At 40.3% G+C, this 16,351-nt stretch overlaps 1 protein-coding gene across 1 annotated transcript in view; it reads left to right on the plus strand.

Moving 5' to 3' along the window:
• The window catches only part of dlgap4a (discs, large (Drosophila) homolog-associated protein 4a), a 140,476-nt gene extending 124,868 nt beyond the window's left edge, over positions 1–15,608 (plus strand). Inside the window, exons 7-12 of the mRNA XM_047368682.1 lie at positions 6,666–7,090; positions 7,194–7,288; positions 10,549–10,979; positions 11,836–11,927; positions 13,380–13,523; positions 13,787–15,608. Coding sequence (XP_047224638.1) covers positions 6,666–7,090; positions 7,194–7,288; positions 10,549–10,979; positions 11,836–11,927; positions 13,380–13,523; positions 13,787–14,011 — 1,412 coding nt within the window. The 3' untranslated portion in view covers positions 14,012–15,608. The remainder of the gene's footprint in view (positions 1–6,665; positions 7,091–7,193; positions 7,289–10,548; positions 10,980–11,835; positions 11,928–13,379; positions 13,524–13,786) is intronic.
• Positions 15,609–16,351: the final 743 nt, after the last annotated feature.

The raw sequence follows: 16,351 nt of genomic DNA on the forward strand, positions 1-16,351 counted from the left end.
CTTGAATTGCATGACCTGGATTCCAAAGTTGTATTTGTGGGATTTAATGAGAGCCTTACTGGTTCTTTGCGTCACCAGCTGCTGATGGAAGTGCAGTGCTCTCAGAATTACAGGGTGTTGGTTTGCCATTTAGATGGAAGCCACTACTGGAAAAAACAACCACAGAATTTTCACTCTTTAGTAAAAGTACTAAGCTTAAATAGTTTGGTCAGCTATTTTAAAAAAAAACAAATTTTAATCCATTATGTGTGTCTTTAAGTCTTGTATTCTGGCAGACGGTTGTGGTATATTGTGTTTCCCTAATGTTTTAAAAATCAACAAGGAATATTAATGACATTTGTCCCTCAACCACCTAAATGTTGTGTGGCAGTATTGAATTCTGCATCATCTACCCTATCCCTACTGTCCAAGGACAGAAATAAAACACCAATTCATTTTCTTTCTTGTCTTTTCTCGGTGGAAAATTTGCTTTTGGGCTTTGTTTATTGGTCTGAACAAATGCGTGAATCCGTTACTTAAATTATTGTGTCCAAAAGTCAGACTGCAGGAACCACATTTTGCGGCAGTGTTCTTCCTTTTTCTTTTTTCTTTTTATTAGATCAGTTAAGGCAGAAAAATTGTCCGTTTACAGATAACAGATCTTTAGCTCTGTCTCAACGCTATAGATCAAACTAGCAGATTAGCCTAAAGTTCATGAACCTTGGAAATGGAAAAAAAACTTTTAATTAAAGAAACTTTTTTTATTTCAAGAAAGAGTAAAAATGCACTTTGAACCTAAAGTCAAAGTGGCATACACTTAACCTCCATCATGCCTAACTTGTGTCTATTGCAACTAAATGACCCTCCGTGTGTTTAAACCAGCAGAAATGCAGGCAAGGGACATCGATGAGCATTTGAATTTTGAAGTATGTTACAGAGTCTGTGTGGTCTGGTTTGATATTCTCATGAATTGATCACCTTGAGTGAAAAGACAATTTCCCTGTATCATGGTTTTACACAAAAATATTATGCGAAGTGTGTAACATGATCTAATTCTTCTTATTTAAAACTGATAAACAATTATTGATACATCTTTGAAATTTAGTAGTAGTTTGCAAGTAAACTTGCTTATTGTGTTGAATAGTATTCCCTTTTAGTGTTCTGATCTACAAGAGTAAGAAAAGTATAACAAGCTAATATTGGCTGGGTAACTTGCTCAGGTGGCCTGCATGCAGTCCACTGCTTTACATACATGCTGTTTGTGTTGGGAACTGTAGTTTCAAAACATTACTCTGAGATTCATGTGTGGCGCTCATGACTCTGTTTATGCAGCCAGAAATATTTTCATAGAGCAGTTTAACAAATACAAGTACATTAATTTCATAACAAGTTGTTACCTTTTTTTTTTGGACCAGCTGCGCTGCAATAACACAGACACTCAGCGCCTTCCTTCCTCACAGTGGCTCACCTGAATGTTTGGAAGTTTAAAACTCCAAAATACAGTTATAGTTGCGCTTCGGGGTGTCGCACAGGACTCTGCTGATGGCGCACAAGCCTGAACAGTCGCTGTAGGTATTAATACTTGATGCTGAAACACAGGGGGCAGTATCCTAGATAACCAGAGAGGAAAAGCTTCAAGGAACACCAAAAATGGCTGTGCACGCTATCAAACATGTCTTATCAACGTGATTCTGTTACTTGCAAAGTTTAAATTTAATAAAAGCAAAACAATGTGTTGGGAACTGCTTTTTGACTTCTTTGTAAAGGACCTAAAATTGTACCTAGATTCAATTTAGAACTCATAACAATAAAAAAAAGTTAGCTGTACATACAATTACAAGACAATCACAAATAAAATAAACATAGATACAGACACAGAAAAACAAATCAAATGATACTAGAATCCTTCTAAGAAATCTAAAAATCTATGAATCCTTCTGAGAAATCTAATAGTCTCATCATTCCACTGAATTCTAACTAGGGAAGCTGAGTCACTGGTACAAAACAGCTTTAATCCACATTTTCAGGTGCTAATTAGGCCCGAGCAGGAAAACTGCAAGGGCCTATTGTAATCGCTCGAATTCTTATTATTATTCCGTTGCGTCTTTGCGGGGCAATATGGGGACTTTGCCAAGCCCCTAGATGCACACACTTTTACCCAAAATTGTCCCCCGCGTAAAATTCTTGTTCCATAATGTCGTTGTCAGTGGGCGTGGCCAAACCACTTAGGCACACCCCCAAACGTGAGATAGGCCCAACCGTAAGTTGTGGAGATCTGAAATTTGGCACACTGCTAGAGCTCCTCAAACCAAGAAAAAAAGTATCTTGGGGGTATGCCCTAAAACGTACAAGAAGTCGGCCATTTTGAATTAAAGGCCGATTTTTGCCCATTTTTCACTTTTACTCACCTCGAAGTTTAACAAACTCCTCCTAGGGATTTTAAGCTATCGCCTTCATATTTGGTCAATATGCAGATAAGGGATGGGGGATTAAAAGTTATCAAAATCGTGAGTTTTTGAGCATGTTTAGGGGGCGTGGCCAGGGCACAAACTTGGCGTTCGCGCCAAAAGTGAAAAATTGCTATAACTTTCCCAAAAAAAATACAAATCACACCAAAGTTGGCATGAAGGAGGGCCTTCGGCTTCCCGACGATCCTATGGGGTCATATGCTGACATCATCAAAGCCACGCCCCCTCAGAACCGGAAGTCACTTTTTTCACTTGGAAAGGTGCCTATCTGACCCTCTTCACCCAATCAACTTGAATCTGCATCAGAACACAGATAACTAGTGGGTCTAACTTCGTTTGAAGCACAGTAACTTTTCATAAAAGGGCGTGGCCGTGGCGGCGCCGCGAAGTCAGACGTCACGCCATGGCCATACGTTTGGCTCTAATTTCCACATAGATCATCTGATCTGCACCAAATTCAATGTGATTGATCCTTGTCCAGTCCCCAACAGAGATCTGATGACATATTCGGTGGGCGTGGCCTAATTCCTACACATCGCCCCCTACAAAAGTTCAAAAAATCGGCCCCTAGCCATGCTTTGACCGAGGAATCTGAAATTCGGTACACATATCTAACTTCTCAGGACCTACAAAAAAGTCTCTTGGAGCATTGGTCCAAACTCCACAGGAAGTCGGCCATTTTGGATTGAAGTTGCCATTTTGACCTTGTTTTGCCCGTTTCTAACCCGCATATCTGAGCGAACTACAGCTTTTGACTTAGAGACTTGAAAATCACCCAGTATACTCTTAAGGCATTGGGGATCAAAAGTTATCAAAAGCATTTTGATACATGAAAGCGTGTGGGCGTGGTCACGCCTCAAAATATGACTTCTCGCCATAAAACACTAAATTGATATAGCTCCTACAAGGAAAGTCACAGACAAATGAAACCTTCTGGGATTGATCTGCCTCTAGGCCTCAATAATATTCACTGATCAGATGCTGACATCATCGAAGCCCCGCCCCCTGAGAACAGCAAGTGTCCCATTTTCCTTTAGAGAGTCAATTTTTGATTTTCTTCACATAATCAATGTGAAACAGTCCCAAGTAACAGATAACATGATGGTCTTAGACAGTCGCCAGGAATGACTGCTTTAGCTGGAGAGTGTGACCATGATGGCGTGGCAAATTCTGATGTCACGCCACTGCCATACGTTTGCCTCTAAATTACACATGCATGGTCCGATTCAAGTGCTCTATCTCCCTCATATATCCTCGGATCCATTTGAAATGTAGTATACATGATCCTGAGTTAATGATGGACATTTTCACACAGTCACACAGATTATGTTGTTTTAGCCCCGCCCACAAACAAACAAGCGACTGCAGCGTCCTTCTGGAAGGTCCGATTTACTCGAAATTTTGAATGCTTTTTGCCAGACCGAAACTGTATGACCGAAGATCATATGACATGTTGCTCACAGTAACACTGAGTGACGACGTGTTGAAGTGAAGCAGTGTCATCGTCGGTGGCGTGTATGAGGCGATGCCAGGCTCCTACGGTCGCTCAACAGCCCGAGTTGCGCTGAGGGTGCGAGGGCCTTCAAAGCTGCTTGCAGGTTTCTAGTGATATATTGCTTTTACTGATACTGAAGTTGAACTAAGTAATACCAGTCCATTGTAGTCTAATTAAGAAAGCTGGGTCATTGGTGTAAGAGCAGCTAAAGTCCAAATTACTAATAATATTTGGTTTTTGCTGGTAATCCTTCTGATAAAACTAAAAATCAATGAAAAAGTAATGAAATACTAATCATAATTGGCTTTTGCTGGTAATCCTTCTGAGAAATCTGAAAATCTATGAAAAGTAATGAAATCACACATTTAGGTAAAGTAAGATAGGAGGGGAAAAAAATCATATTTCAGACTCTATTCTTAGCAGAATAGAGCCTTAAATAGTACAAAAAACCTCAGCAGGGATAAGCAACACACAGATAAGTAAAGATTTAGCAAGGGCACGGTGGAATCTTCAGGGTGTGAATATAAGTCTGAGTGTGTTTGCAAGAATTAGACTGTCAACGCTGATAGATGCGCCATTGTCCTTGAGAAGAGAGGTGGAAGTTTTATTAATCGGCTGCATAGTCCTATCAGCACACAGCTGGTAGGGGAGTGCTGGGGAAGAGCGTCGTGTTTATATAACATCCAGGAGATATTTTGTCGATAGCCAGTTAGCAGAAGTTGCCAAGGCCACGTTGAGGCATCAGATTTAGAAAAAACAATAAATGTTGTGGTTCAGGCAGTTGTGAATTTCCAACTATCTTAAGAGTTTTACTGGTATGTCTCAATTGCGAATCCAAATGTCGGGTACGTTCCGCAGATCTCGGGCGTACAACTTCTCCAAGATTATATCCTTTAACTTCTGAGTCCAACTGCTGCCAGGCTGCGATTCTGTTCAAGAATCGTGTCCAGCTTGCAATTCTGCTCTCTTAACAATTCAGTCTAAGTGTTGATCGCTCTATAGACTCCATCCAACATCGCAGGCAGCTTTTTAACGCTTTGAACAGTCGCTCACGTTTTGCGAATCACTCGATAAGCCAGGTAACCATCAACTCCAAAAAGCAGAAACCCTGTTATCAAAAGTCCAAATATGTACACATCTTCTACGTCCTCAACCGACATCGTAGTCAGGCACACAATCTTCCACTGCTGCCAAGAATCCATTGTGTATCCAGAGAAGAACGTCCCGTCTGGACAAGAGGGTCTCCTTTACCCTGTCTTCCTGTTGAAAAGGAAAAAATTGGATCAATTAAGTTGAGAGTCCACCTGACCAAATCCATAATTTAAATGTTTGGAGGATATGCAAAGCGAGGCTCTGAGAAAAATACAGCCAAAAAGTAAAAGCAGGGATCAGCAGGGAGAGAAAACGCGTGTCTTCCTCCGATCTCGAGAAGACCTGGTGTGACTCTTTGCCAACGAGGCAAACACTAAGTGTTGTTTGTAGTACTTTGCCTTTAAGGCAAATGAACAGGAAAAGCCAAAATGCTGAAGGATGCTAGTCACGCTGAGGCTTATAATAGAAACTGTGATGTTTAAGAGCAACTTTAAAAGATCAGTAAAGCTCCTGAAAGTATAACAGTGAAGCAGTAAACCTCATGGATGACACAAGCTAACGTTATTGGTTTAAATTTTAGCTACATGTGGACTGCCTCTTTGCTAAATGAACAGTGCACTGCCTTCGTTTCTCCAAAACTGTTTTAAGTAGAATCTTTGTCCCTTAGTGGGAAGATTTGTGCATCAACAGCACAATGACAGGCAAATGGAAGTACACAGATACATGCTAAAGATAAGCTATAACGATAAAAATAAAATGATTACACAACTGAATTCAAGGTACATACCTTCATAAAAGGTATAAACACTTGTGTTATCTTGTCGACTGTTTTGCATTCCAGGAAAGCAATACTTTTAAATATTTTTTCTGAATAGGTGCTGAATTTTAACTTGGTTTTGGCCTAATTTGTGCAATTCAAATAATCTCATATTGACAGTATTTTATGCTCTTTATTAGAAATAGCCCTGTCCATTCTAAAATGTTTTCCATGGTACATACAAACAAAGAAAGCATTTGGAGGGGAGAGCAAGTTGCAGTTAGCAAAAGAGAAATTTAATGATTTCCTCTGATAATTCAGTTGTAATTTGAAGCAGAGATGAGGCACATCTAGTTGTTCGTCTGTATATTAATCTACTTTCACTTTCCTTTCATTCTATTTATACTTTTTGACAAAACGTTTGATGCTCTAGTTGATACACAAGCCAACATGATGACTGCATTTATTGTATTATTCCACATGAATCCTAGATGCATGCCTTTATTCATTTATGGCCATGAAAGAAGGCTGTTAACAGGAAAGACAGAAGAGACTCCCTAGAGCTTAAACCATATAAAGGTGTGGCATGTAAGAAGTTCCTGAGAGACAGACTGACGTCAGTGGAGCACAACCACCAGCACAAACTCATCTCAGAGCAGCACCGTGGTAGCAGCCAATTGAACTTAATAGATGCAGCAATAAGGGCAAAGTACAGGCTTGTTTTTCAGATATGTCATGGTAAAGGCTCTATTTTGTCCCTTCATATGCTCCTTATGACCTTACTGTTTCATTTTGCTGTTTGTTTTTAAAACCTCAAAGAGTAGACCTTTCATTCTATTTTCTTTTTTTTTTTTTTGTCTTCTCCTGTAAATAGTCAGCAATAGGAAGGCTCCTCCTCCAGTCCCACCCCGGTCAGCATCCAAGCCTCTAATCTCTGTGACGTTGCAGAGCAGCACTGAGTCAGCCCAAGACACATACCTTGACCAACAAGACCGGGGTAGCGAGGTCAACAGCCAGTCGGGGCGCAGCAACTCGTCCGACAGTCTCTGTAGCATTCGTACAGGCAGCCTGTTAAAGAGGACACAGCCTTCAAAAGCCCTCATCTCAATCATAAGCCCCGCACCTGCTGCAAGCTCTGGACCTCCTGTTCCAGCCCCTCGTGACCTCTCCTCCACCACCGTTGCTACCACCACCACCTCAACATCTACTCAGTCCCAAAATGACACTGTGAGTACTGGTGCCACACTACAGCAACCCCCAACAGCTCCCAAGAGGAAACTTTCCTCTATTGGAATTCAGGTAAGCCTGGTCTTTAGTCTTTTGTTTATTGCTTATAATCTTGCAGGTAGAAGAGTGAAGCCTTTGGAGTTACAATCCTCTAAGCTTTTCATGTTGGTGTTAGGTGGATTGTCTTCCAGTCCCAAGAGAGGAGCCCTTACCCCTGTCTGCACCTCTAAAGTTTCAGTCGATTGGTGTTCAAGTTGAAAACGGCAGGCCGTAAGTACTGTTGCATATATTTAATAGACAAACAGTATTTTAGAAAATTAAATTAAGTCTAACAAGCATGCAGACTTATGGGCTTGATTTCCGGTCAATGACGACGTATAAAGTAGAGATGCAAAACCAGAGATTTCTAGTTGACTTCCAGTCTAGATTTGAACTGCCAAAACTGACTAGAGCAGATTTTGATTATTTTTTTTTAAGCCTTCTTTTGGCCCTCTTGCTATGATCGGTTAATAATTATTTCCATCAGGAGAAGAGGCAATGTCACAGCGTGAGAGCAGTCGCAGAGCCCCGTTAAACATGTGTAATACTTCCAGTGCTCCCAAACTATTTTTATCTGAACAGCCGTGCTCCCTTTTTCCATCAGAAATGTGCATTTGCACATCCACGCAGATATCCCAGCCCTTCACCTGCAGTCAGTTTAGTAATATATTATTTATATGTCAGACTCATTCCGGGATGTTTTAGTTCTATATAAAGCTGATGTCGCCGTGGTTTTGCAAACAGTACCTTGCAAAAGTATTCACCCCTCCCTGTTAGCTTGTTACCTATTTTGTTGCATTCCAACCTGTATTTTAAATGTTTCTTAATCTTATTTTATGTGATGGATCTGCACAAAATAGTCCAAGTTAGTGAAGTGAAAAGACAAAAATACATTAAAAAAAACTAAAACTTGACATGTGCATATGTATCCACCTCCTTTGCTATGAAATTTGTTATTTCCGCCGGAGCACAATCAAATTATTCATCTTGAAAAGGAAAGCACATGGTACCACAACAAACCTTGCATGAGAGGGCGGCCCTCCAAAACACAGACCGGGCAAAGAGGGCATTAGTCAGAGGTGCAATCAGAGACCAAGGGTAACCCTGGAGGAGTTGCAGAGTTCCACAACAGAGACTGGAGTATCTGTCCATAGGATCAGAACAAACGGTACACTCCGTAGAGCTGGTCTTTATGGAAGGGTGGCTAGAAAAAAAGCCATTACTTGGTGTTAAAAGAAGGCATGTTTTGAGTTTGCCATGTTTTGAGTTTGTGGGTGACTCTCCAAATTTAAGAACGAAGGTGGTCTGGTGAGATGACACTAAAATGGAACTTTTTGGTCACCCAGGAAAACGCTATGTCTGGTGCAAACCCAACATATCCCATCACCCTAGGAACACCATTCCCACAGTGAAACATTGTGGTGGCAATGCTGTGGGGCTTTTTTTCAGCAGCAGGGAAGGGAGTCAAGTCAAGGGAACGATGGATATGCTAAATACAAGGACATTCTTGAGCAAAACCTGTCAGTCCACCTGTGATTTAAGACTGGGACGGGGGCCTCACCTTCTAGCAGGACAATGACCCAAAGCACACTGCTAAATCAACATTTGCCTGGTTGAAGGGGAAACGTTTGAATGTGTTCAAATGCCCTAGTCAAAGTCCAGACCTCAATCCAATTGAGAAGCTGTGGTTAGACTTGAAGATTACTGTTCACAAGTGAAAACCATCCAGCATGAAGGAGCTTTTGTTTGACTACTTTTGCAATTCCCTGGACGCCTTCCTCGGGAGGTGTTCCAGGCACGTCCCACCGGGAGGAGGCCCAGGGGACAGCCCAGGACACGCTGGAGGGACTATGTCTCTCGGCTGGCCTGGGAGCGCCTTGGGCTCCACCCGGAGGAGCTGGAGGAGATGTCTGGGGAGAGGGATATCTGGGCGTCTCTGCTGAGTCTGCTGCCCCCGCGACCCGGTCCCGGATAAGCGGAAGACGACAAGTCCGAGTACGAGTACTTTTGCAATTCACTGTATCTTTGTACAGAGACTAATTGTTTGTAAATCTCTGGCACAAAGTTCGTTTTTTGTTTAGCCTCATAGGGTGCTGGACTTCTCTAACAGGCATGGAAAGAAAAGCGGTCTGAATGTAGCAGTGTCATTTGATAAATCAAAACTTCTGTCTGTGTTCTTTGGAAAACATCTTTGACACTAAATTGATCTGAAAGTCGGGGAGCTCCTGATAGCTGTAAATGTAGAAAACCACCAATCCTTGATCCCCTTAAAAGAAAGTCCCGGCATCATTAAAACTATACTTAGTTTCCTCTTGGTTATTGTTCAATATCTGGACTGGTCCAGCTGTGAGGCACATTAGAGATTCTCATTTGGCCTCACACTTGCACTCCAGTTTGTGGACGATGAATTAGTATGCATCTGCTTGGTGCTCTTTGATGGAGGGTCCCCAATATGGCATTCTGGGTCTATTTTGACTTTCCTTTCGTTTTGCACTTAATGAAAACAGAAGCCTCTTGTGCAACCCCAATAACTGTCCCTTTGAAACAAATGACCTGTGAAAAGTATGCAGTTATATAAAGTAAACAAGCATCAAGTTCATAGATCTTGCTTTGATGGGTTTTTTATTTTGAGTCATTCAGGGAATTGTTACAGCCAGACAAAAGTCTAAAATAGTGAAAGGAAAAAAATCACTATTACTTGTTGTAGAGGCTTGAGCGAGCAGCTGAAATGCCTCAGTAGAAAATGGTTTTCTTTTAAATAGCTCCCTACATCTTTTGTCTTTCCCCTGACTTCATTTTTAAGCAACTGTCACCATTCAGGTCTGGTTAAATGGAAAATTGGTCAAATCCAGCATCTTGGTACATACATAATATAGAGTGAAAGGGATCCTAGAAATGTCACTGAACAACAATCCCAGCTGTTCATTGTTGACTGATTGTCACAGAATGTTGTTGCTGAGAAGCTCTAAGTTGTATGTTCATTTTTTTTATTTCCCCCTAAAATTGTATGTGTAAGTGGTGTATTTCTATCTTATTTTCCTCCATAACTGCTCAGGCTTACTGATATTACTTCATCCTGGTTGTTGGTGAGTCTGGCAGTGAACAGTTGTCGTTCAAAAGTTAGCTTTGCAACAAAATAAAGCTCTGGTTGATGTCCTTTTCCTCTTTATTTGATTCTGCTGAGCTGAACCGGCTGTGGAGCGGGCCATTCAGATATGTTCTCTTCAGAGTAATTTCCCTGTAATAATATTTAATTCACTGCTTGCTGCTTTTACCCTGCTTGTTATATCAGAACGCAGCAGTTTATTAAACATTTATTCTCCATACTAAATCCTACTGCTATGTCCTTAATGTCATTTTCTTCTGACTCTTACTGCCTCATTACATTGCATTCTACTGTCCTCAAACTCATACTATGGAAATGTTGGGCCCACACTCCAATTATCTTCTTCAGGTCTGTCAGAAGCTGATGTTTATTTGTATCTCTGCAGTCTCAGTCGGGATAGCAGCATGGCCTCCAGACAAAATACAGAGACTGAGCCTCAGCTGCAGGATGCCACACCCACAGAAAACGCAACCAATTGCACCAACAACCAGACTGTGAATAGCTCCACAACTAACGGACAGGACAAAGCCATGGAACAGCATCACCTTAAACACATGTCGGCTCCATCAAGGATATCCAACTCGCCTCCCGAGACTCTGGACCCAGCTTTAGACCCCTCCTCTCTGCCGCCTCCGGATCCCAGCCTCGAGTCTGGAAACTGCAGCTCCCAGGGAGACGGTGTGCACTCCACTACGTCAGCGTGCCTCAGAGACGGGAACTGGTTTCTGAAGCTCCTGCAGGCAGAAACGGGCCGCATGGAGGGCTGGTGTCAACAGATGGAGCAGGAGACCAAAGACAACAAGCTCTCAGAGGAGGGTAAGTAAATATCAAAACATTTAGGCCTGTTTTACTTTTTGGAACATATGTTTTGGCCAGAAAAACATCCACATTAATTATGACATGGCTTATATATTCCAAGTGTTAAAAGCTTGTGTTTTTCATGGTAATGTAATATTTAGACAGTTTAGACGGTATTACTACAGCAGATGCTCACTCCGGACAATGACATTGGCCAAAATGGTAAGGGCCACAGAGTGATGGAAGCACAGATGAGAAAGAAATGAAATTGCAATATTTACCAATGTATATCGTGATTGTGCAGCCCTCACATGCATTTTTACTTGTAGGCATACGTGCCTATCCTGACTGTAATCTTACTCCAATTCCCTTTGGTTTCCATGGAAACATTCAATTCAGCTGGACCTCTTCGATCTTTACACTTACTCATACATATCTGTGGTATCTGTTTCACAAAACATTTCCAATTAAACAGAACCCAAAGCAGGATAACCTTTAAAACAAACATGTGTCTTCTGTAACGGTTCTTACATCAGTTGCATTTCTGTCCCTTGAATAAGGGAAACCCACATAAAAAATGTGCTCACCATAAAAAAACTGAGATGGTTACAATATTTTTTCTCTACTGAGTCTGCTGCCCCCGCGAGCCGGTCCCGGATGAAGCGGAAGACGAGGAGTATGAGTACTGGGAATAAAATCGCTGAATGAAGAGCAGGAGTCTAGTTAATAAAGGGCTTGTAAAAAAACCCAGAAAAAACAGTTTAGTGTGACAAGATGTTAAATTGTGAAATTTAAAATGATCATCCCTGACAACTTTATATTTCATACCAAGTATTAATGTGCATGTGTTTTGTCGTGTTTTTGCCTTTTGCAGTGTTGGGGACAATCCGTAGTGCAGTAGGAAGTGCTCAGCTCCTCATGTCACAGAAATTTGAGCAGTTCAGAGGCCTCTGTAACAAGAATCTGGTGAGCAGCTTCATTCCATCCCTCAGTATGTCTCTGTAGATTGATGCTATGCAGTATACAGAGCATTTATCATCGTTTTTATACCATTTTCTTTCCAACTATGTTTTGATTTGTAGTTCACAATAGTTAAATCCATTTCCATGACCAAAATAGATATACGAGGGGGAAAGAAAAAGACAAGTGTGAAAGAAAAGAAATGAGCACAAGGTAGTCCAAAGTGACCAATGAATGAGTTATATGAGGGGTTTAAAATTGTTCCATCATGAGCCTAGTCTTCCTGTAATTCACCACAATGGGAAATGATTACTGTTCTGGGTCTGACCAGCATTGTTTTGCCGATGTGCCCCAGCACTTTCCTCCCAAGCACTTTGTCACCTGATTAGCTTACTTTATATTGGCGTGACATGTACTATGTGTGCAAGACACACATTTTTCCACATAATTACACATGCTTTTCAAACTTTTAAGTCTGTCCGCGCTTAATTTTGTCCCAATATACATTACCCCCTAAAGTTCACTTTGAACTTGTTTTGAATTGTGTTGTGGTGAATGGAAGGAAAGTTAAAATACTGAAATACATTGAAACTGCATTTGCAAACACTCGGTCAGACATGAAAGACCCAATGGGATACATAAAAAGTTTAATCAGTAGTTTTTTTTACCTGTTAATCTTTTTGCTCACAAAAAACAGCTGTGGTTATTTCAGTGGTCTGGCTGTTGACTCCCTACTCAAGCTATACGTCATAGCCTGTTTACTTCCAAGGAGCTCACACACCTGTCTTGCATGGATGATCTCTGTAGCTAAAGTGCTGACCCAGTCTTGTTCTCTGTTGCCATATTTGCCACACATCTATTCCAAATATCCCTGTTTTTGATAAAGGAAACAGTCCTTTGTCCAACAATTGTTCCATCAGATGTTGGGTCCACATGACACAGTATGATATATGCTTATACCTTCCAGTTTTCAATAGACACATTGCTTTAAAGTGTTTTTTTTTTTTTTTGTCTGATTTTGTAATTATCCGCTTTGAAAACAGGACATGCTGATTATGATTAGTTTTATGTGTCATGCTTTCAATATTTGGTTTTGTGAATCTAAAATCTGTTTTCCCTTTAAATTCAAACTAATCCATCACCTTCCTTTTTTTAGTCTGTGTGACATGATTCCTGCTACACTGATGACTTGCATATTTGTTAGTTTTGGAAATTGTCTAGCAAAAAATTCATTCTCATCTCAATCTTTTTGTTCTAACTTTCCTGCTGTTTGTTTGTTAACTTTCAATACGTATAAGTTTTATGTTCCTAAAAGTTTACAGACTGTGAAGACATGTTTTCTCTTGATCTACGGTTTAATGGCGTGTTGACCAAGAAATATTGGTGCAGTGAAATATTATTATTATTTTCTGATTTAATTAAACGCTTTTCATGTGTTGTGCGTTTTTTTAAAAATAGAACGTTAATGCCAACCCGAGACCAACGGCACAGGACCTTGCAGGCTTCTGGGATCTCCTGCAGCTCTCAATAGAAGACATCAGCATGAAGTTTGACGAGCTCTACCAACTAAAAGCAAACAACTGGCAACTTCCGGAGAAGAAGGTGATTGCTGCCGGTGGACTTTACAACAATGATATTTTCAATAATGTGTTAATCCTCAAATTCTTAAAAAAAATTGTAAAGGCTACTAATGTTTTTTTGATCTAAGCTGTTCATATGAATACAAATTACCGCCATTAAGGTTATTGCAACATTTTTAAATATCCTAAAATTATTTAAAAGATTAAGCATCACACTATCGGTATGACTTCATGCGTCTTCATTTAGTTTCCCTCATATTTCTCTCCCTGTGATAATTTCCTCAGGATGAAAACAAGCAGCTCCCATCATCTGTGCCAAAGAAGCAGTCCAAACCCCGACTGTCAACAGGGAAGGACAGGAGTGTAGACTCGGCTGTGGACAAGCAGCGGCAAGAAGCCAGAAAGCGGCTAATGGCAGCGAAAAAGGCGGCGTCAGTACGACAGAACTCCGCCACAGAAAGCGCAGACAGCATCGAAATCTATGTCCCTGAGGCCCAGACCCGCCTCTGAGAACAAACCACCACCGATGATCAAACAAAATTCTGACTCACGTTCAGATACTCGTTGACACAAGACACACAGTTCTGAGATGAACACACAGATGCGTAAAATAGATCCATAGAGGCTGATCGCAACTGATGAAAAGGACGTTAGGATCACAGAGCACCATAATATTCCAGATCGTGATCCTGCCTCCTTGGGACAGAAAAAACATTCACAGATGTTTAATACTATTGTTATTATTGTTATTGTTGATATTATAATTATCTCCTAAAATATTTCAAGACTGTCTTTAATTGTGCAAGTATCTTGGATTAGGATATTATGTACCTTGTGAACTGAAAAATCTTGGTATTCCAGAAGTTTGCTTTCTAGGAAAAATAAATTCCCCTTAACTGCTGAGTCGACCGGCAAATTGTGGCTGTGCGGTTTACGAGCTGAGCGACCATCCACACACACTCAGGACACACATGCAGGTGTACTCACTGTCCACAGAGTCTTCCTGTTCTCTCTTTGTATTTGGCCGGTGGTGCAAGATCTTTACTGTGTGAGGAATACAAGATGGCTTTTGAACAGAAGAGAACCAGAGGAAGGCAGTAGCATATATTATAAATAACACACTATTACAATGTTAATTTTGTAAATGCTGTATACCAGAATAATTGTTAGAAAGAGGTCCGTGTTAAGCACCAAGTTAGTTTTTTATAAATCGAGTACATTTACTGTCATGATGTATAAGCACTTGTTGCAATCATTCACTTTGTCTTTCTCTTCTATTACTCCCTTTCACAAACATTCATCGCAAGCTCTCAGTCAATATCCAGTCTTATGTTCATTTCTTTTTGTTTTTGAGTAAGGGATTTAGGGAATGACTGCTTAATCGGTGAGCTACAGTGGAATGTATGAATTCTGACTTGATCACTGCACTTTCAGTTCACCACAGATCAAGTTTGGCCACCTTTATTTTCCTAATCATTCTAACTTTTCACTGCATCCTGATGGGATGTGGGGACCAAGACATTCACCTGTCAATGTGGCATTCCCGTTCAACCAAACCGTGGGGTGGGGGTGGTTATTCACTCCTGGAAAGGAATAGAGTAGGAAAGCAATAATCTAATTGTATCAGACTAATGTAAGCTGTAGGTGTCCATTCTTAAATTGTTTAATTAGCTTTAACCTAAATGTGAAGGACAAATGCTTTTGTCAAACTGTGCTGTTAGAATGACAAATCTCAGGTTGAACATTTGATAGTGAAACCACTCTCGATTGAATATTTTCTTTCTAGGCCTAAATGAATTGGCTACGTGCTCTGAACGATTAGAAAAACGCTACTTATGCATCCAGACATCATCACTAAGGGATACTGTCCCCCCACCTCCGCCACCCCCAAAGTGTTACGCAACTTTATAAAGTCTTAAGATGATTAATGTCTTTATTCTCCATTGTTGCATCATGATTTGTTTTTGAGAATCAAAAACTGAGGTACAATTGTTTTACTTTAAGTTTTAATGTAATTTGACATTTTTGACTTTCATCTTTAATAAATTAAATAAACATGTCATTTTAATAAATATTTGAAATGCAAAACATTTTGTATTCCACCAAACTGGCAACTCTCCTTTCAGTTTCATTTGATCACTTTTATTTAAATGTTCTGAATTCAGCTGGAATTGCTGTGCCCCTCTCCATATGACATGCGTTGTCTTATAGCAGTCTGAATTTTAAAACAAAAATGATTCATTTGAGAACTTCACGATTGGACCAGAATGTTGCAAGAGATATTTCAGGCATACAGGTATTGAGGGCCAAACACGCTACAATCCAGCAATTACATTTTAAAAAGAGTAATAAATGCTTTAAATAAAAAAAGAATAGTTAACTTAAACCACAATTAAATGTTATTAAATTTAAACTCGAATCATTTATAAAACAGTATATCATAATTTACTGCGATGGACTGGTGACCTGTCCAGGGTGTACACCGCCTCTCGCCCATAGACTGCTGGAGATAGGCACCAGCTCCCCCGCGACCCACTATGGAATAAGCGGTAGAAAATGACTGACTGACTATATCATAATTTTATAGTACCTGCGCTCCTATTATACACCCAAATATCTGATAATATCTTAATCTGCAAAGCAGAACTGCAGAACAATAAACTAGTTTATATGTATTATCACCAGCCGCTGATTTGGATGGGTAAAGCTAACATTAAATGAGTTCTGCATGTGCTGAAACACAGAACTGTAAAATAAATACTAAAATAAGTATATACACTATAGACATGTAATGAATTAATATTTTTTAACAGTGCTTTCCACGTTGATATATATTTTATAAATTTAAAT

Source organism: Girardinichthys multiradiatus, chromosome 1, assembly GCF_021462225.1.
Source record: "Girardinichthys multiradiatus isolate DD_20200921_A chromosome 1, DD_fGirMul_XY1, whole genome shotgun sequence".
Classification (NCBI taxonomy): Eukaryota; Metazoa; Chordata; class Actinopteri; order Cyprinodontiformes; family Goodeidae; genus Girardinichthys; species Girardinichthys multiradiatus.